The sequence below is a fragment of the Girardinichthys multiradiatus genome, chromosome 19 (genome assembly GCF_021462225.1).
Source record: "Girardinichthys multiradiatus isolate DD_20200921_A chromosome 19, DD_fGirMul_XY1, whole genome shotgun sequence".
Lineage (NCBI taxonomy): Eukaryota > Metazoa > Chordata > Actinopteri > Cyprinodontiformes > Goodeidae > Girardinichthys > Girardinichthys multiradiatus.
Genome location: NC_061811.1, coordinates 32,653,898 through 32,673,933, shown reverse-complemented (window position 1 = coordinate 32,673,933; position 20,036 = coordinate 32,653,898). Strand labels below are relative to the sequence as shown.

Sequence of the window (20,036 nt, the reverse complement as noted above, 5' to 3'; positions counted from 1 at the left end):
TTTTGTTTTTTTTTATGTAACTTGTTTTGTGTTGGTGCTTTGAAACCATGGAGGCAACTGGCTTTGATGGATTTATTGATCAGTTATTGGTTGTGCAGCAGCAGGAAACCACACAGGGACAAGGAGAGACGAGTTGGACAAGCTGCAGATTTACTACATCACTGTGAGCACAGCTGGACAATCTCATTATTACAGACATCATATCTCTATGTTTCATCTTAACGTACTTTTTATATTAATGCAATATGCCCATCAAATCAATAAATAATACTTCAAGTTAATGACAGTCCTGTGTAAACATAAGTAGCCATTAAATAAATGAGTATAAAGGTTAGTATGGATTCAGCCTTGGCAGATGTGGTGAAAAACAACATTCTTTGGCAGACATAATCATCGTTTTGCTTTAAGAACGTTCAACTGAATTAAAAGAAATTAAGGTAGGTAACTGATGGCTGCAGGTTTAAGGCTCGGACAAAGTTCCAGTTTTTAGAATGTGAGCAAAACAGGCAATTCTGAATTTTTATTTTTCAGCACTACTGATAGTGGTGGTGTTACTCACACAAGCTGAAGCCTAACCCAACCTAAGTGCAGCCAGGTTATGTCTTGAGGAAGAGTTTCCCTCCTGATGTTGCGCTGTGTGTCCGTCGGCTTCAGCTTCTTTTGTTCATTCAGCCTCAAAGTTTTCGTTCAACATTTGAACAATTACTAAAATTCTTCATCGGTTTGTGCGTAACTTAATAATGTGCTGCATTTTGTCCTTTTGTAGGTTCTTGTGGAAGTCCAAACGCTCACACAAAAATGACTTTTTATATCCCACAACAATTTCCTTTCATACGGTCAACCGGAGCACAATGCAATGAACCCCTTAAAAAGATCACAACACAGTGGCATAGTTCCTCCTATTTTCTATGGTTTTACAGGATCCATTGTGTTTAGGAGCATAATTCACACAGGAGCAGAGAAGAGGTTGATAAATACAGTCTTTGTGAGTCTGGGCAGCATGCATCAGTTTATCCACTTTAGTTTACTGTATACAGCTTTAAGTCAAACCAGGCTGAAATCGATTTGTATTTTAATAAGAAAAGAAAAACCCAGGTACACCAATGAGAATTATGTGGCCAGTTTCTGACCCACCGATACCTATTTTTCTTTAACAACTATTCTAGTGAGCAGCCTGAACACCATTCTAAGTATTTTTCTTCTAGCTTTCCTGTTGTGAGTGATCATTAATCATTTAAATTAGAAGCTAAAGTGACATCATGCTGCTGTCATTCCCTGAAAAACAAGATTTTACTGATTCTTCTAAAATTAAGGCAAAATGATTATGGAGTTTAGCATCTTATGTTGGTGGTTAGCAAGGTCAGCGGGGCTGGTATTACTAAAACACCAGTCTCTGTGTATGTGCTACTGAATGTAGATCCTACTGTGACTGGTGTTTCCAGAGGGCTCTCAACATTTCCAAATCCAGCATAACAGCCAGGTTTAAAGGTCACAGGGATAAAACGGAGAGAGCACCCTTAACTTTTTTAACTCTATTCAGCCTTCATGTTCTTTGTTAAAAGCCTTGTTCTGTCTTAGCCTGAATGAACCTCAGACATGCCTCGATATATCCTAGAAGATATAGTTTCCTTTAAAACATGTCAGATCTTCCTCCAACTTCCTTTTTACACGCTGCACTGATACTAGAGTCTTCACTCAGGAACAAGTTCAGCACTAAAGGTTGTGGTTGTCTGTGTAACGCGACAGCACTTAGATATGGTGCCTTTACTGATCAAAAAAAGATTGGATTTTTTTTCTGTCTGTGAAAAACAATTAAAAAAATTATATATATAAATAAAGGCGTGTAAACCATTTTTAACCATAGGATAATGTGCCTTATTATGTGATGTTGTGCTGAAGATGCTAAGCTTCATGCTGTTATTGAGACTTTTCCAAAACACATTGGTTCCTTCGTTTCATTAACTATTACTATTAGAATATTTTATATGATAAAATAGCTTAAAATCTAATTCAGTCTGTGACAAAGAGTTGATGTTGCAAGTTTGCAATTTTAAAATTGCAAAGTCAACTTTTCAGCTTAACTTTCTTTATGTTATCGTCACTTCAAACTGCTGTGACCAAGACCGGCAGCACCAGAACCTGGCCTGGTATTACATAAATAAACTCAAAATGAACTGAGATTAAAAACTTGTCGCATACAACTACAGAGCTGCTAACATTTCGAACATATAGATAGCTTCCAGTTTTTAATCGTCCACGTGTTGCTTTAAATCCCTCTTGGTTTGACTGATCTGGCCTCTGGAGGTGGAGGGGAACAGATAGTGATGGTGGGGTGTGTTTATGGTACCAGGGCTTGCAGGGCAAGCAACATTTAGGTCTGCAGGAGACCGTGGACTCTCTGCAGCTGGGACTGGGACAGAACGAGGCGGTGGACCTGCTCCTGACCGCGAGGACATGGCACCATGACTCGACCCACCAGTACTGTGTCCGTGTGTTTCTCTTCGGTCGCCTGAAAACAGAAAAATCTAGAGGTAAGATCTGCACAGAGGGGTTTCTTGGCAGATTCAGTCGTACCTATAAGCTCAGGGGTTCCAAGGTAAGTTAAAAATAGAAATGTTTATTAAAAAGGGCAGCAGAGCTCTTACCTTAACAAAGGTGGTTGAAGGGAACGTTGCAAAGTCTGACGAGACTCGAGCTCCAGGCTGCAGATTGATGACATGCTCTGCTACTTCACCCTGAACAGAAGCAGAGAAGATTTGCTGATCACAACTACTGATGCATTTGAGGTTGGTACTCCAGCAGCTTTAATACTAAATACTTTTCATGCATTCCTGCATGCTTGGTTTTGAATGCTTTACCTTAAGTTTGTCCAGAGTCTCTCTCAGGGACTGAAGACGCGCTGTCTGTTCCAAGAGTTGAGCACTAGGTGTCACTGCAGGACAACACAACGTTAGCAAACCTGTTCCTATCCTTGCACACAAAGAACTGTATAAATGGACATGCAGTCAGTTTAGTAGAGCTGATGCTGAGACATGGACCTACTTAAAGTAACAGACACTGAAGGGTGGTGTTATGGGCTAAAATGCAATAACATCTTGGCGTCAAACCTTACAGTAAAAGCTGTAAGAATGTGTTGTTCCTCCAGGTAATAATGAATCAGTGTGCTTCAATACCGAATGAGTCCAGATGTTTCTGCCAAGTAACAATAACTAAACAATGTCTTGCAAAACTATCATATCCCACTGAAAAATGTGGCATGCGTGTGTATTTCACCTCTTGAGAAACTACCTAATTAGTAAAGAGAATCCCCCAGTATGTATGTTAATCTCAGTATAAATCCAGCTGTTCTGTTTCTGGCCTCAGGGGTTTGTTAGAGAACATAAATGAGCAAACGGCATCATGAAGACCAAGGAACAAAGCAGACAGGTCAGAGACATTTAAAGCAAGATTAGGTTATAAAACAATAACTCAACTACTGAACATCTCACAGAGCACTAAACAATCCATCATCTGGAAATGGAAAGAGTATACAGCAGCCCAAAACATGGCTCCCCACCTAAACTGACAGCCTGAATGCTTTTCTTCAGCAAGAAAACTGGTCAGAGTTGAAAGGAAGATCTATGGAGCTAAATGCAGGACAGTTCTGCCAGAAAACCTTTTGAAAACTGCATGACTTGAGACTGGGTTGGAGATTAACCTTCCAGCAGGACAACAACCCTAAACATGCAGCCAGAGCTGCAATGGAATGGTTCAGGTCAAAGCTTGTATCCGGGATCTCGTTCTTTCGCTCATGACCCAAAGTTCTGTCCATAGGTGAGGGTAGAAACGTAGAACGACCAGTAAATTCAGAGCTTCACCTTTGGGCTCAGCTCTCTCTTCACCAAAACGAAATGTTGCAGTGTCCGCATTACTGCGGTGTTCAGGTGTTCATTTTCCTTCCATTTCAAAATGATGGGCTGCTTGGGCTGGCCTGTCACAAAGATCTAAATAAAATTAAATGAAACTTGCAGAGGTGAGCAGAGTAGTAGCCAGAAATTGTACTCAAGTAACAGTAACACTGCTTCAATATGTTTTTGCTCAAATAAAAGTAAAAAGGTATTCCATAAAAAGGCTACTGAGTACTTGACTAACCTGGAGATTTTCCAGTGATGTCCACCACCTTGACGTTGGAACTCATCTGGAGCAAAGTCTCCAGGAGCTGGTCGGTCTTGCGGTAGAGGGCACTAGACAGCACTTCAGGACGTCCTTCCTTGGAGGGAAGTTTGGTTACGTTGAGAGGCGGCAGTGAGGCGAGCTGAGTACGCATCTTCTCAGCCTGCCAGGAGGGGCAAACGTCAGATGACAGCATGAAAATGAAAACACAATGGTGTGGATCGTTTGGATGGATCAGAAACAGTTCTCACCTTCAGCCGGTTGTTCTCGTTCTTCAGGTGTTTGATGCAGAGTCTCTGAGCTTCGATTTGCTGTGTCAGCAGAGGAGAGTCAATCACCTGAACGCCAGAACCGGAGCTGGCTCCTGCAATCATGTTGGCTGTGGATGAGAGCAGGGAACTGGGTGAAAAATTAACCCAAGCTGCGGCTTTAGTTAAGCAGAAATAGATATATACTTTATCATCATGCAAACACAAACCTTTCTTTAGTTCCAAAAACAGGGTTTTTGCTTATTTTTTTCCAAGCTCAAACTTGGAAAATACAAAGAGGACGTGGTTGCACTTTGTTCGGACCCTGTCTGGGGTAGCAACAATTTTTCTTATTGATCTAACTGGATTACCACGAGCCAGCTTTGCACACAGGTGTTGCCAAAGGTTTTGAGACTGATAGATTTGAGTTTTTTACAAACCTCATAACATCTTTTTGTCAGATATTTCTGTTTTATACTGAAGCTCATCAATAAACATTTCAAAAGTCTCAAAGGCCTTAAATCAGTTCCTCGAGCAAATGCGAAGCTTCAGTATTTACACCGTCAACTTCCTGTCCATGGCAGTGTTTTAGCTCAAATTATGAGTGACCCCAATCTCTTGGTTGGCGTCAGGTCAGTGTTGACCTTTTTTTCTGTGGACAGTTCATTTTAAAGATGTCCCAAACAGGCTAAAGACAGAGAAATAAGCTTTACCCCACTCCCGGTACTTCCTCAGTGTCTGTGTCCTTGATGGGGTTTGTTTTGGAGAGCAGTGGCTTCTTAGCCTCACTGTGTATACAGAAACACTCACACCTGCCTGCTGCCATTCTAAAGCTCTGCACTGGTAGTAACCAGATCCCTGCACTGGATCAATAGGAGATGTTTGCGGTCATTTGGTTGGATTTCTCGGGTACCCTGAAGCGTTCCCTGTCCCTGAAATTGTACAATGATACAATTCAATAGAATGAAACTGGCTGTACAGAAAGTGTAAGAAGCTTCTAGATGAGAGCTGTTCTTTTAGGCTGTTCCTTTCAAACAGCAGGTCAGATTTCAGCAAATAACAGGAAGCTGCAAGTATTACTGCAAAGCTGTTCTGTTTTATCTCCTATCTCTCATGGAGCATGTTGGGTTAGTTTGTTGGCAAGCATTTGAGAATCTCCTAGTTAAGGTATGGGCCTACTAACCATACAGAGAGATTGATGCTTGCAGTTTGAAATGCTAATTGTGCCAAGTCCTAATAAAAGATGTTTAAATCTATTTAAAATTTTAGCTACTGGTTTATGCAGAAGAAAAAACAGTGTTAGTTCTAGTTCCTAAAGAGAAATCTAAATTAAAATCTGTATCAGCTGGCCGGAGTTTGACAGAAATCGATGATCAATATCTGTCTTAAAGTCTCTGGTTGGATCCTGTCTATATTGCAGGATGTGGTTGCAAACCTACCAGGAGCAATACCATCTTTAACTGTGCAACCCTTCTGAGGCAAAGCAATGATGACAGCATGTTTATTTGGTTCTAACCAAGGTTGACATATTTAAGAATGATTTCAAGCACCTCTCCCTTATAAAACAGCCATTCAGCCCCTGTAATTCAGTCAGAATGACTGAGTGGTATCAGCTGCCATGTCATTGGTAATCCTCTGAACTAACAATCACATTCAAATGATGCTAGCAGCCTGCTTTATGGTAGGACTAAAACATAGTAGAAAAGAACTTTTTGTGATTAAGTTAATCCTCGTTAACTTTTGTTAAATTAGGAATTTATTCATGAAAAATATTATTTCTAAGAGCCCCAAAACTTTTTGGCCACATCTGTAGGTACAAATATCAATTTAACAATAATAGCACTGAATGGCACAGGGCAGATGGTGAAACAGCAATAGAAAAGCACAAAGTGTAAAGATCTGATCGTCATCTACATTAAATGTAAGATTTTATTTTACTTTTTAAATCAGGGTTGTTTTTTTATTTGGGCCCAGTGATGTAAAACATGCATATTTTATTCAACCTTGATGAAACCGAGCCCTGTTAAAGCAATGAACTGAACGTCATGCAGAATCACAACAGATACAAGAAAGCAGATACCTTTTTGTTCCTCTGAAGATTAAAGTATGTTTACAAGGACATAAGAAAAAACAAGATCAGATAGGAGAAAATTGTTAGTTTTTGTTAAAAAAATATGTTGAATAACTCAAACCTGACAGATCAGGTTTGTTAGATTGAGACAGCTGTGACAGTAACATGGACGAATATGTTTACTGTGTTTTTTGTGTTGAATGAATGGTCGTGTAACTTCCTCTCAATCACCTCCAGCTATTCCTGAGACGATCGAACCGATTCCCGACGGGCCACTGCCTCTCAGTCCGTCCACGGTCATCTTTGATTGGCTGTTGATTCTCTGCTTCAGTTCCGTCTTCTCAGACTCCAGCTGGTCGATGTCCGCCTGAAGAGCGTCCATGGTCTCCTCAAACTCCCTGCAGAGAGGAGGACATCATCACAAAGCTGTAAATCCGCTCCGCTCCACTGCCTGCCTGTCGGGTTTATTTTCAGGATGTCCAGTCTGAAATCCTTATTACTTCTCCTTCTTCTTCAGCAGGGTCTGGGCTTCGTCCAGGCGAGTCTGGATCTTCTCAACGCGTTCGTCTGCATCTTTGGACGAGCTGTCCAGCTTCTTTTCCAGCAGACTGAGACGGATGTTTGCCTCGCTCAGCTCCTCTCCCTGAAACATCACACAGTGCCGTGAATTTAAGAGTCTCTAGAGTTTTGGGTCATTATGTTGGGGTTTTGTAGAGGTTTTTTTTTTCCAGGGTGGAATTAATATTAAGTTTAATTTTGTCTGTGGATTTTCTATAAACCACACAGGGTCAAAATTCTACATACAGACTAATACTTGGTTTAATGTCATTTAGCAAGACATTTAAATGGGTTTCTTTTATGCAGACCAACTGATTTAAGCATTGTCCACACATTTTTAATGGGATAGAGGTGAAGGCTCTTGGAAGGCCAATCAGGGCGCCTAATGTTACCAGTTTTGATGTTTGAGATTAGTGTTCTGATGGAACCCCCGATTGTGTCCACGGTTTAACCATCTGACTCAAACTGGAGATTGGTTAGGATGTTCAGGAACAAGATACTAGGACATCAGTAACTACTACTAGTATCTATTTAAATCAATATGGTGACAGAGTGCCAACTAGCTAAGAAAGAAGGACTTTCTTGGTTGGTTGTCTAGACAAGCCAAATGCCTTCTCGAGAAAGGTTTAATGGTGAGACGAGACACAGATTGAGAACTTTGGCCACAACAACAAGAAGTATGTTTGGAGGAGTCAAAGTCTGGTTTTCAAAAATAACAGCACTGTAACAACAGTGGAGCATGGTGGTGGCAACATCAGGAGCTGGAATAATGAAGATGAAAGACCAACTCCAAACATTTCAACTTCAAATCAACAGCTAAACTTGAACACTGTTGGAAGTTGCAACAGGACAATGTCTCAAGCACACGCCAGAACTATTTTTAAATGCATAAAGCAGAGTAACAGTAAGGTCCTGGCCCTGACCTCAACTCTAATGTTTATAGATTATGTTAAAAAGTTCAGTCTGGGGTCGCAGCAGGTGGCATAGCGGTAGAGTGCGTGACCCATATATGGAGGTCTCAGTCCTCAATTCAAATGTCCTGGGTTCAAGTCCTGACCTAACCTGTCTGCCTAATTTGTAAAAATAACAAAAATAAAGGCAGCTAGTACCGCAAACAAGAAAGACCAGTCAAAGCCAGGGAACTGACCAGTATAAATAAACTCTGCCAGTTCTAATAAGAAATATGACTGTCATATATCCAACCAGAAGCTTGTTGGTGGAACCTGTGGTATAGGTGTAGTGTTATTGAAATATCACTGGAGGTTCAGGTTTATATTTGAGCCTGTACGAGAAAATCCATATTAAATATAAACCAGTGCACCTCATTCTTGTGTTTATTCTGATGTCAAACACATTCAAGTCGCATTTCTCTACCTTGATCTTGAGAGACTTCTTTAGCTCTTTGATAACAGTTTCTCTGTCTTCCAGCTTCAAGCCGAGACCTTCTGCGTCTGTGATTTCAGCTCGAAGAGCTCCAGCTCGCAGATCTACTGGTGGAGGGATCTGTGATATGATGGGCAGAGATGTATGAAAATAATATTCTGTATTCACCAGATAAAGACGGGTCCAAGTCACTTTGAGATGTTTTACAACAGAGTCACGTTTGCACAATAGCTTTGCACGTAGCGAATCCTTCACAGTTACCGTGCTTTGGGGCTTATCTGAGTCATATTCTCCCTCCTGCATGGCAGTTGCCATTTTATTCATGGTTGCTATGACAATGCAACAGGATTGCCGCAGACACTCGTGGGGGTTGGCACCCTGAGATCCATAGATCTGAAAAGATAAGGATTAACACCACAATCCCGTCAGTAAGGTGGAATAACACACCCTGTACAAATACAGAGAACAATTTACCTATAGAAAGAATGAAGGCATGAAGAGATTTATAACCAAACCTGTTCTAAAGATCTTTAACAATAGGGGTCTTTGTGTTTTAAGTGAACTCTGATATTGAAAAACATAGTTGGATAAAATTGATCCGCTAAGCTAGAAACATGATCCTGAGGTAGTGTTCAAAATTTGACAAGGGCCCAACATTAGGGGGCACTATAGGGTGGAGAGAGCCTGTATTTGCTGGGAGGGTGTGGTATTGGGAGGAAATTGCTAAGCCAGACTTGCCAAGTACGGTTTGGAGTCCTTTTGTAACTGCTTGTACTTCTAGGTGTAGTTTCTTTTAGATAGGTTTGCTCAATTTGGAACGGGTCCATCACCTGTTCTGCAGCCTTGAATGCTACATCCTCCAGTTTAACTGCCGCCAGCCCGTCCTGTTCCCCGAGAGGAGACATCATCTGAGCTCCAGCAGCAGCCACTTCCTGCAACACTGCCACCACCCAGGTCAGGTGTTTCCTGCAGTCGGAGAGCGTGTCACACACCTGCGTGGGCAAAATCGGTAAAAAGATCTCTGCATCTCTTTCACTGCGTGGACATAAATCCCCCCCACCCCTAAAAATAAATCATCAGTTTCAATGTATGGTTTCCATGGTTACCTGTTGTCCAAAGTTAAGTGCGGCAGGGATCCCGGGTGCATCCGTTCCTGGCATTCTGCGGCGAATCTTCTTACAGAACTGCCTGATGTCGCTGCAGGACGTCTCCAAATCCTTCAGCAGCACGGCGAGGTCAGCCTTCTCCTGACCTGTATGCAGGAACGCCCGCAGGCGGCCCACCTCCACTGCCATGCAGTCCAAGGCACTCTGGGTGAACTGCACATAAAAACAGGCCATTCGATGAACATTCAAACCTAAAGTCTAACAGACTTCAGGTGCTGGAAATTTGTAGCAATAATATGTCCGACTGAGGATGGGTGGATGTGGTTTTAGTTGTTTTTGGTGACAGATTACTTGTGTTTTTACTCACTCTGATGTGATCAGCCAGCTGCATAGTGCAGTCCTCATTCTGATCTGCCAGATGGATGCTGTACAGGTGCTAGTGTATAACAAACAATAAACATAACGTTTAATTGTTGTCAATACTGCAAAAAAGAAAAATGTGGAGAGGACACATTGTGTTATTTTATTGTGTAAAGCTAATGCTTTAATGCAGTGCACCTGATAGTATTTAATGGCCTTGGTGAGTGGCTCCACGTTGACGGTCTCGTCCAGCTGGTCTTTGTGCAGCAGGTCAATGAGGAAATCCAGAGAGCGTTCATGAACGCTCATCTCCGGGTACAGAGAGCCCACCTTCTTGTAGACCTCTACGCTGCACTGAGATAAAGCTCTGACAAACATATACACATTGACGGATGTTGCAGTGGGTGAAGAATACACTTCTTAAGGTAGGACTGACTGTGACACACGTTTTAAACTTCTAGCCGCGTTTTTGTGGTGAAACTTACTGCTCATATTTGTGGAGAGTAGCTTGCAGCAGACTGAGTGAGTAGACAAGGCCGGCTGCGAAGCTCAACTGCTCCCCGACGGCTCCCTTCAGGCCGACTCGCTCCACACAGTTTTCATTCAGGTCAAACTTCTCCTGCGCCTGCTTGCTGATCAGCTCAGCCTGAGGAGCACAAACACAGATGCAAATAGATGGTTCCAGCTCACACAGATGTGGCTCTTCTTTCTGTTTAGGGGCCTCTTCACAACGGATTAAGGATCTCCAAGACAGTTGCTGGACTGCGGCAGACAAACAATACAAGAGTTGGTTTCGAATTACTTGAGACAGTGTGGCAAATAAATTTTGCATTTAAACTGGAGCTTCCCTTGTTCTCCAGAAACCTCCCTATAGGTGCAGTTTGGAGGTGGGGGCGACTTCTCCAGCAGGGAGTCCTTTTCCTAGTTCAACTCAGACTAATCTTGATGTGCAAGGACTCTGAAAGGTGTTTGTTTCAGCTGCCTGGTGAAATACTATTGATTGCAGGCCATGCCGGGGCAAGACACCATATATAAAGTTGCCATGGTGATAAAAGCATTGCAATACATTTGCCAAGTTGGAGCACTGTGACCATGATGTGGGAAGGTTAGGGTTGTAGCTTTGGCAAGAAGTCAGTCTGACCACTCCTCTCTGATGACCAAACTACACAGGGGTTCATAGGCCACACTTTATGGATAAGCTACCACTGCCCCTACATCACATCCTGGGACCTGGTATGTTGCCACTAATATAATGAAACACCACAATCTCACAACAGAAGTTTTATGCATTCTCAAAACTGCTGGGAAACTCGCACTCCAATGTGTGATGAGGTTTGTACTATGTTCTTGATGCACCCTAGTGGATCTGTCGCAAACAGGACAATGTTAGAAAAAGAACCTTAGCGACTTACACAATCAGAAGTCTACCTTGTGAATGAGTCTCGGGATGAGCAGCAGGACCAGGATGCAGTCATGGTCTCCACCATGACGAAGGAAGGATTCAGGCATAAAGGAGGTCAGAAGAGACACATGTCTGTTGGCCTGAGCCACCTCCATTTTCCTCAGCTCCATCTCAATGGCCTGAAAAAACAACCACACTATCCATGAATTTCCGGAGTATGAAGTGGATCCACTGACAGCCTCTTGTTCAGACTGTCTAACGCTGACCTTGGCATAAGCTTTTGTCTCTGCAAACTTAATCTTGAAATCAAACATCTCTGCTGGCGCCTGCTGCTGTAGCTCTGCTGAGGCCTCCTGCTGGCTGGTCAGCTCTCTGTTCACCTCCTGCAGCAATCACGAGACGAAAACATGATTATTTACTCAGCAGAACACGTGTGGGCAAAGTGTTAGCTTAATATGCTCAACAAAATACCAGTAAAACAAGGCTAAAATGTGGAGGTGTTACCTGCAGATGAGCTGTCAGCTCTCTGTACTTCTTGATGGTCTGCTGGTAATCTGCCACAGTCTCTTGTGCCGCCTCGACTCGTTTCTCAGCCTCACGGACTCTCGATGCTCCCAGGTCCAACATTTCTCTGAGTTCTAGCTCCGTTTCTCTAGCGTTCTCCTGCAGCTCATCGTTCATCTCATTTATAGCTTCCTGCAGCACAAAGACAATTATCCGTATTGCCTACTAGAAGGTAGACATGCATCGCGAAATCGGTTGGTGACCGGATTGGCTGATTTTCAGTACGACAGGACCCGACTGCTAGCAACCTTTTTGAACAGGGGCAGTAAGGTGGTGCAGTTGGTAGCACTGTTGCCTTGCAGCAAGAAGGTTCTAGGTTTGATTCCCGTCTTGGGGTCTTTCTGCATGGAGTTTGCATGTTCAACGTTTTCATGACAACGGTGCTTCTTTGACATCTCCACTGAACAACCAGAATGCAACTTGAATACTAGGGAGACTTTGTGCATATCAGTGGCTTTGACTGACTCATTTCATATTAAAGATGAAATAAATCAGGAAACATTGCCACTTTAAATTTCACTAAAATCCATCCTATAACTTTAACACAAAAGCTTGTCTGAACAGTAAATTGTCTGTTGCTGAAAATTGCTTCCAGTTGTAGGTTTTTATTTTGGCAGCAACACATTTTTTAATTTTTCTTCCCTTCTCTGACTCTTTCTGAGTGATTTGGAAACGTGTTCTCTGAGCAACTGATGTTTTCTCACCAGGTCTGTGACCGTCTCTCTCAGCTCTCTGACTTTCTCCTCCAGGTCCAGGTTTCTCTCTGTCAGAGTCTCCACCATCTCCTCTGCCCCCAAGGCTGCATCCACCTGATAGAGAATGCATATTTGCTCCGATTAGCTGACCAATCACAAAGCACAAACCCCAGATGCCTGATGAGTTCTCTAACTTGTTCTTTCAGCTCATCGATAGTGTTTTCTGCTCCTGTCATCTCCTCTTGCAGTTTTTCCTTTTGGCCTCTCAGAGAATCAAGCTCTGTGTTTTTCTTCTCCATCTGCTTCTGCAGCTTCACATGTTCCTGCTTCTCGGATGCAGACAGGTCACGCATTCTGACCCAAAGTAGAGATACAGGACAGTATCAAAAGGGTATACAGGTTCACTAAAGGGGAAATATTTTCTGTGTGAGGCTTATTTTTTACAAAAATAAAATTCACCTGGTTGTTTTCAGTGGAGGGAGACTTACCTGACCAGAGCTTCCTTTAACCTGCTGTTCTGTTCTTCCAGCTGCTTCACATGATAACTGGAGGCAGCACCATCTGAACCTGAGGCAAACACAAAATCAAAACTAAGCTGTGGAAATGAAAAATGACTATTGCTAAAGTATTCATATTTATTTATCTAATGTTCTAACAAAGACTGAATAAAAGAAGAGAAAAATGAATCCTTGTCACAAAAGAAAAGTAAACGAAACAGATCTCGGGCCACATCATTGGTTTAAGCTTCAAGATGGGTATATTAGTCATATGATCTATACCCTTTTCCTCTATCTCATGCTTTAGGATCTCCAGATCCATGGTGAGCTCCTCCACTCTCTCCTTCAGGGAGTCCACCTCCAGCTGCAAGGACTCAGCTCGCTCCTCAGCCATCTCCTTATCCAGAGTTGCCATCTCAATGGCATCGGCCGTGTCCGACATCTCCTCCATATAGCGCTCCTTTGCCTCCATGGCTTCTTTAGCCTCCTACAAATGTAGAATAATATCAGGTAAATAATTACAAATAAAACTTATCCATAGTTTCTTCCACAGCCAACCATCTGGTTGTTCTTGATTAGGAGTTTACACTTGAATAATGTTTGCCTAACATCCAATCACCAGCATAATTCCCAGCATTCGGACCCTTTAGACCATTTTTTTGGGCGTAAATATTCAGTCAGGATCCAGCAGCAGCTGCCACTTCATCCACATGTGGCTCCTTACCCTTTTTGCCTCTTTGAGTTGTTTCTGCAGTTCTGCCTGCTGCTCCTGCATCTTGGTCTTCCACTCCTGCAGCTGCTCCAGCTGGATCTTGTGCTTCTCCAGCTCCTTGAGTTTGGCTTTGTCCTCTGTCCGTTTCATCTTCAGCGTCTCCAGCTTCTCGTCCAGGTCCTTCACCTGAGCGCGCAGAGCCTCCTCCTCCTGACATGAGGACATGATGGATTATGGACATTAACAATTGAAAGTGATCTGACGTACACCCCTTTAATCTTTGGTTAGTAATCCTTCTTTGATTGTGCCATTTTTGTTCAAATGACAGATTTGCTTAAAGCGTTCTCTCTGGAGATGAAGGCAGGCACGCATGCCTTATTGAACACGTGATGTGTGCTCACAGGATACATATTTGCACATAAGATGCAGAAACACACACCCCTGTGAAACCGTCACACCTTCGACAGCTTGTTAAAATGTTAGTGACAGAAAAACAACAGTTCAGAGTCAGGTGCACAAACAACACATCACCCTGCATCCATGCACCTGCGTTTCCATGGCGACATCCTCCTGAGGGGGTGAGACACAAATAACACAGGTCACCTATATCTTAAAGTGGGGCTTATCGTGATGCAGGGTTGTTTTAATTCTGCTACACGGGACAGTTTTTGAACCCGAAAGGCCTGTTTAAGGTCATGCTACAGCATACCAATCAAATTTCCGTCTAGATTTTAACTGAACTATTCAGAGACCTTCATTTTGTTTTGTTTTTTTGACCATTTAGATGTGGAGCTGCTGCTATGCTGTGGAAAATTGTCCTGCTGCACCCAAGCACTGATAAGCTCCCTGTGACAATATATGTGTATATATATTTTTTACAATGCAATACTAAACTGGGATGAGGAGTACAGATTGAAGGGCCATGTACGCTGCCACGTCAGCCACTTCATGCTGAGAGGAGTGAACCTTCATCTGCAGACAGAGCCTCGGGTTTCCAGAGCATTACATCAAGTCACATTATTATGGAATCACTGCTATGACTTTGAAGCACTTACAGGCGGCCTCTAAAGTGTGTTTAAATGGCAGGTTTTTGTGGCATCAAAAAATGAGACCCTACAAAAACATCTTCAAACATTTCTCCACCTTTCAGGTGGCCTCCACTATGGTTGCTCTGTCCTGCGGCTGAACTCCTTAATCCAGATGTACGGAGAATACCGCAGATTCTGGTCACGTATGGAACACAAGCCGTACACACGTGGACAAAATTGTTGGTACCCCTCGGTTAATAAAAGAAAAACCCACAGTGGTCACAGAAATAACTTTAATTTGACAAAGGCGATAATGAATGAAAATTCTATGAAAATGAACAAATGAAAGTCAGACATTGCTTTTCAAACATGCTTCAACAGAATTATTTAAAAAAATAAACTCATGAAACAGGCCTGGACAAAAATGATGGTACCCCTGAAAACAATGTGACCAAAGGAACATGTTAAAACAAGTTGTGTCCATTAATTAGCATCACAGGTGTCTACATTCTTGTAATCAGTCAGTGAGCCTATATATAGGACTACAGGTAGTCATTGTGCTGTTTGGTGACATGGTGTGTGCCACACTCAACATGGACCAGAGGAAGCGAAGGAAAGAGTTGTCTCAGGAGATTAGAAAGAAACTTATAGACAAGCATGTTAAAGGTAAAGGTTATAAGACCATCTCCAAGCAGCTTCATGATCCTGTGACTACAGTTGCACATATTATTCAGAAATTTAAGATCCACAAAACTGTAGCCAACCTCCCTGGACGTGGCCGCAGGGGGAAACATCAGTGTCAAGAAACATCAGTGTCAAGAAACATCAGTGTTGGATCGCACCATCCAACGTTGTTTGAGGCAAAGTGGACTTAATGGGAGACGATCAAGGAGACCATTGTTGAAAACAAATCATAAAAAAGCCAGACTGGAATTTGCCAAGCTACATGTTGACAAGCCACCAAGCTTCTGGGATAATGTCCTTTGGACAGATGAGACAAAAATTTTACTTTTTGGCAACGCACATCAGCTCTATGTTTGCAGATGGAAAAATGAAACATATGAAGGAAAGAAAACTGTCCCTACTGTGAAACATGGAGGAGGCTCTGTTATGTTCTGGGGCTGCTTTGCTGCATCTGGCACAGGGTGTCTTGAATCTGTGCAGGTATAATGAAATCTCAAGACTATCAAGAGATTCTAGAGAGAAATGTGCTGCCCAGTGTCAGAAAGCTTGGTCTCAGTCGCAGGTCACGGGTCTTACAACAAGATAATGACCTAAAACACACAACTAAAACAAACCCAAGAGGAATGGCTAAGAGGAAAACATTGGACTATTCTGAAGTGGCCTTCTATGAGCCCTGACCTAAATCCTATTGAGCATCTGTGGAAGGAGCTGAAACATGCCGTCTGGAAAAGGCATCCTTCAAACCTGAGACAACTGGAGCAGTTTGCTCATGAGGAGTGGGCCAGAATACCTGCTGAGCAGTGCAGAAGTCTCATTGACAGTTATAGGAATTGTTTGATTGCAGTGATTGCCTCACTTATTGCCAAGTTGTATGTACGAACCTGGCAATAAAGCTGATTCTGATTCTGAAAAGGTTGTGCAACAAAATATTAAGTTAAGGGTACCATCATTTTTGTCCAGGCCTGTTTCATGAGTTTATTTTTTTAAATAATTGTGTTGAAGCATGTTTGAAAAGCAATGTCTGACTTTTATTTGTTCATTTTCATAGAATTTTTATTCATTATGACCTTTGTCAGATTCAAGTTATTTCTGTGACCATTGTAGGTTTTTCTTTCATTAACTGAGGGGTACCAACAATTTTGTCCACATGTGTACTTGCCAGAAATTCCTACAACTTCTTTGGTGTTTCAGGTGGACTGCGAGAGGTTCATCTGATTCACTATGATGGATGCTAACTTAATACCTAAGAATGTTAAATGTGGAAAATGAATCAAAAAGTGCATGAAACAAAGTATTGGTTTATTTTTCAGTTGATTAAAAAAAGCTATATGCCGCAATAATGATGGAAAATGTTTGGAAATGATCCATTATGGTCTCATTATTTTAAAACACAAAAACCTGTTAATTTGAAGGTCGTGTACACACTTTAAATATGTGCTGTGTGTAAATATCATAGCAGTGGTACATAGCCTACTGTATGTGTGAAGCCAAAGAATCTTATGACATGCCTAAAACATTTGTGGCAGCCTGGCTTTGCGTGGTGTGATGAAAATCAATTTCAGTGTCCAGGGTTGAAAACTAAGCATTTAATCATTTTACAAATAGATAATCTGATACACCACCTTCCTACAGAATACAACACGATGTCACCTTGTATTGGAAAGAGTTTTTAGGAATTTTCTTTATTATAAGAATGAAAAACAAATTCATGTAGGAATCTCCAAAAACACTGTGCTAGCAACATGTTTCCCCAGTACTGAGTGTCTTCTAATCCTAGCAGCTCTCTGGTGTCTGCTGAAGCAGTTATCACAGTGTCTGATTTAGCCATTCTGTATAGGATGACAACAACACAAACTGACATCTGAGCTGAAAAAAAAACATGCAAGTTAAAGGACCAAAGGCGGAAACATGTCACATGTGATTGTACTCGTCTTTTTCTCTCTCTCAGCAGGGAGCTTTTTCACATTAACTTTCTGATCTCTGCGTGTTGTGCTACTTTATAACAAAACAGAAGCTGAGTCCCCCCTAATATTTCATAAAATGTATGTAATCATTAGTAACATGAAAGACTGTCGTCCTCGTGACACCCAGTAAATATATGTACTCAAATTTTCCTCATAATTATGCTCCTGCAATGAACAGTTAATTTATTTTAAGGCTTTTCACACCTTTTCCAAGGGTGCCTAAAAATATAAAGGATATTGTCTTTGATTCTGACCTTGCTGGGAACAGGGGGTGGAGGGTTTCCGGGAGAATGGAGGGTAGGGATGACAGGAGCTGCCAGGGGGGTCTGCGCCGGCGTGCTGGGCTCGCTGCTGCTCATCTCACCAGCGGACGCTGATGCTGACCCGGACGCAGCCCCCCTCCCTCCGCCACCCGCAGGTCGGCTGGGCTGCTGCAGAAACAGAGATCAAATGTGATAAATAAAATACCAATGACTTTGAAATAAACATCGATAAATCTACCACAAAGGATTCTAGTGTCGCATGGTATGATCGATATGGAGGTCTCAGAAAGCTGACTGCATCTGTCATCCTCGTTTCGATCATTTATGTTAGTTTTAAGGAAGTTTTAGTTTTTTTTGGTCTATTTCAAACGTATCTATATAACTGTGGAGAATATTACTGCATCTACTTTATTTTCAATGCTTACTAGTACAAAAGTATGATCATAATCAGGAAATAAATGCCCCAGACACTAAACCCTAAAACTGACTGCACAGCCGCCGCTCTATAAAAACCATATCAGGAGCATCTGCATGTTTACTAATTCTACTGCGATGAACAGAGATGCACCAAGGAATTGGCCTTTGATCGGAATCAACTGATTTTCAGCTTGACCAGCCCTGACCAGTTACTGGCTGGTCAGAAACTCAAAACTCCAACCTTTTTCCGATCAATGAACACATGCTGTACACTATCAGGACACGGTAAAAACACTCTTCAGTGTGGATGTTGACTCAAAGGTGGCTATTTTCAGTATCAGTGAGATATTAAAAATGAAGTCAGAGGAAGCAGAGAGATGTAAGAAGCTATTTGAAAGGAAACTGTATTATATATGACATTTCTGCAGCTCATCCAGGCTGCAAGAGAATGAGAGACAGCAAGACTTACAGCAGATAACAGAAAGGCTCAAACGCCATTTTATCCTTTTGAGCTTTCGATCTCATACTTTCATCTGTTGGCAACCTCGTGGAAAACTCAGAACTAAGGTAGGATCTATATTTTTAAGGGAACAGACTTTTAATAATGCTAGCAGTGCTAACCATGCTAATTGCGTAAATATACGGTGCTAATTTCAGTTTAAAATGTGAATAAATGATAATTCAAGGCAGAAAGGCTAGAAACTAATTTTGGAATGTGGTTCTTATCATATTATCGTACTTAAAAGAATTTGGAATTAGCTCAACTTTGTTGGCAGGTCTATGCTAAACAAAAACCGGAAATTGAATTTGGCCACAAAATCCTGATCAGTGCATTTCTGTTGCTGCTTGGAGGCTCTATGTCTACCTACTAAATTTGTGACTAATCTGATGCCTCAAATATAAATCTGCAACTTTAAAAATCAAGATTTGAAAGTGCTGTCTTTGCTCTGTAAACGATTATACTGTGTAATGATTATTTAGTGAAATAAGGTCAAATTTGAAATAATCCCCTTTTATTTGATTTTGTAAAATGAGTTAAAAATAATGTCCATAAAATCACACAGTGCTGCATGATGTAAAACCAACAGTCAAACAAATAAATGATGTTGACTCAAAGGAGCTGGAAGCTCCGATGGTGCTGAAGGCTGGTCTCACCTTGGGCCTTCTGGCCGTGGTCTGAGGAGCAGGAAGAGGAGAAAATAAAGGGGGAGAGGAAGCAGGAGAAGGTCGAAGGGCACGAGGAGAGGGATAGGAAGAAGGGAGGAAACAAACAGCCAGGGTTAGAGATTCAAGACAAAATTCATCATAATTGGGAAATCACAGGAAAAAGGATGAATGAAACTAAAGGGACTGATTTACAGTGCAACACTTGCTACTTCTCTAACACCACAAGCTCCTCCCACCCCTCTTATCAACCATTTTTCTAATGACTGCTCTCTTAGCTGGTCTGTAGTACCTCATCTCTTCCACCCACATAACCAAAACCTCAGGAGCAACAACGCACTGTGACTGGTACCAACGACATCAATGCCCACTTTGTGTCTCTATCCATCTCATCTGAGCTTGGATCTATTGTGCTGCATTCACAATGCAGACGTGCTGAGACAATAGCCTGTTATTCTGATACATCACTTGTCGAGAAGGAGACACCGCACACGACGGGCTGCAGGAGAAGGCAGAGAAATCTGAAGAGTCCACACAGCAGACCTGAGTCTCAGTTTTCAACCAAAAACACTTCCTAACACTAAAAATGTTGATTAGTGATTCTTAAAAAGTGGACAGAAATACATTATTTCAATATATTCCCAGCTGACATTTTTTGACTGATCAAAGGTTAAAAAAAAAAAATAAATAACAGCCAAAACATAGAAAATTTTCTCTTAAATTTGTTTAATCTATTGTTTATGTTTTTGAGAAAGTATCTGGGCTACT

At 41.9% G+C, this 20,036-nt stretch overlaps 1 protein-coding gene across 8 annotated transcripts in view; it reads right to left on the bottom strand.

Annotated features, from left to right (window-relative positions):
- Positions 1-127: 127 nt before the first annotated feature.
- dctn1b (dynactin 1b) overlaps positions 128-20,036 on the bottom strand; it is a 59,951-nt gene continuing 40,042 nt past the window's right edge. For 5 of the 8 annotated variants that reach the window (XM_047344747.1, XM_047344741.1, XM_047344743.1 and 2 more), the window contains 25 exons: positions 19,260-19,280; positions 17,679-17,855; positions 13,761-13,958; positions 13,319-13,523; positions 13,028-13,106; positions 12,734-12,893; positions 12,549-12,653; positions 11,785-11,976; positions 11,547-11,663; positions 11,307-11,459; positions 10,364-10,524; positions 10,077-10,245; positions 9,886-9,954; positions 9,519-9,731; positions 9,243-9,404; positions 8,674-8,805; positions 8,404-8,532; positions 6,972-7,114; positions 6,703-6,869; positions 6,481-6,492; positions 4,404-4,531; positions 4,132-4,315; positions 2,859-2,932; positions 2,646-2,735; positions 128-2,509 (listed from right to left, as the gene is read on the bottom strand). In XM_047344747.1, the coding sequence (XP_047200703.1) occupies positions 2,372-2,509; positions 2,646-2,735; positions 2,859-2,932; positions 4,132-4,315; positions 4,404-4,531; positions 6,481-6,492; positions 6,703-6,869; positions 6,972-7,114; positions 8,404-8,532; positions 8,674-8,805; positions 9,243-9,404; positions 9,519-9,731; positions 9,886-9,954; positions 10,077-10,245; positions 10,364-10,524; positions 11,307-11,459; positions 11,547-11,663; positions 11,785-11,976; positions 12,549-12,653; positions 12,734-12,893; positions 13,028-13,106; positions 13,319-13,523; positions 13,761-13,958; positions 17,679-17,855; positions 19,260-19,280 (3,378 nt within the window). In that variant the 3' untranslated portion in view covers positions 128-2,371. The remainder of the gene's footprint in view (positions 2,510-2,645; positions 2,736-2,858; positions 2,933-4,131; positions 4,316-4,403; positions 4,532-6,480; positions 6,493-6,702; positions 6,870-6,971; positions 7,115-8,403; positions 8,533-8,673; positions 8,806-9,242; positions 9,405-9,518; positions 9,732-9,885; positions 9,955-10,076; positions 10,246-10,363; positions 10,525-11,306; positions 11,460-11,546; positions 11,664-11,784; positions 11,977-12,548; positions 12,654-12,733; positions 12,894-13,027; positions 13,107-13,318; positions 13,524-13,760; positions 13,959-17,678; positions 17,856-19,259; positions 19,281-20,036) is intronic. The other 3 variants (XM_047344745.1, XM_047344748.1, XM_047344742.1) reach the window with 2 other exon arrangements.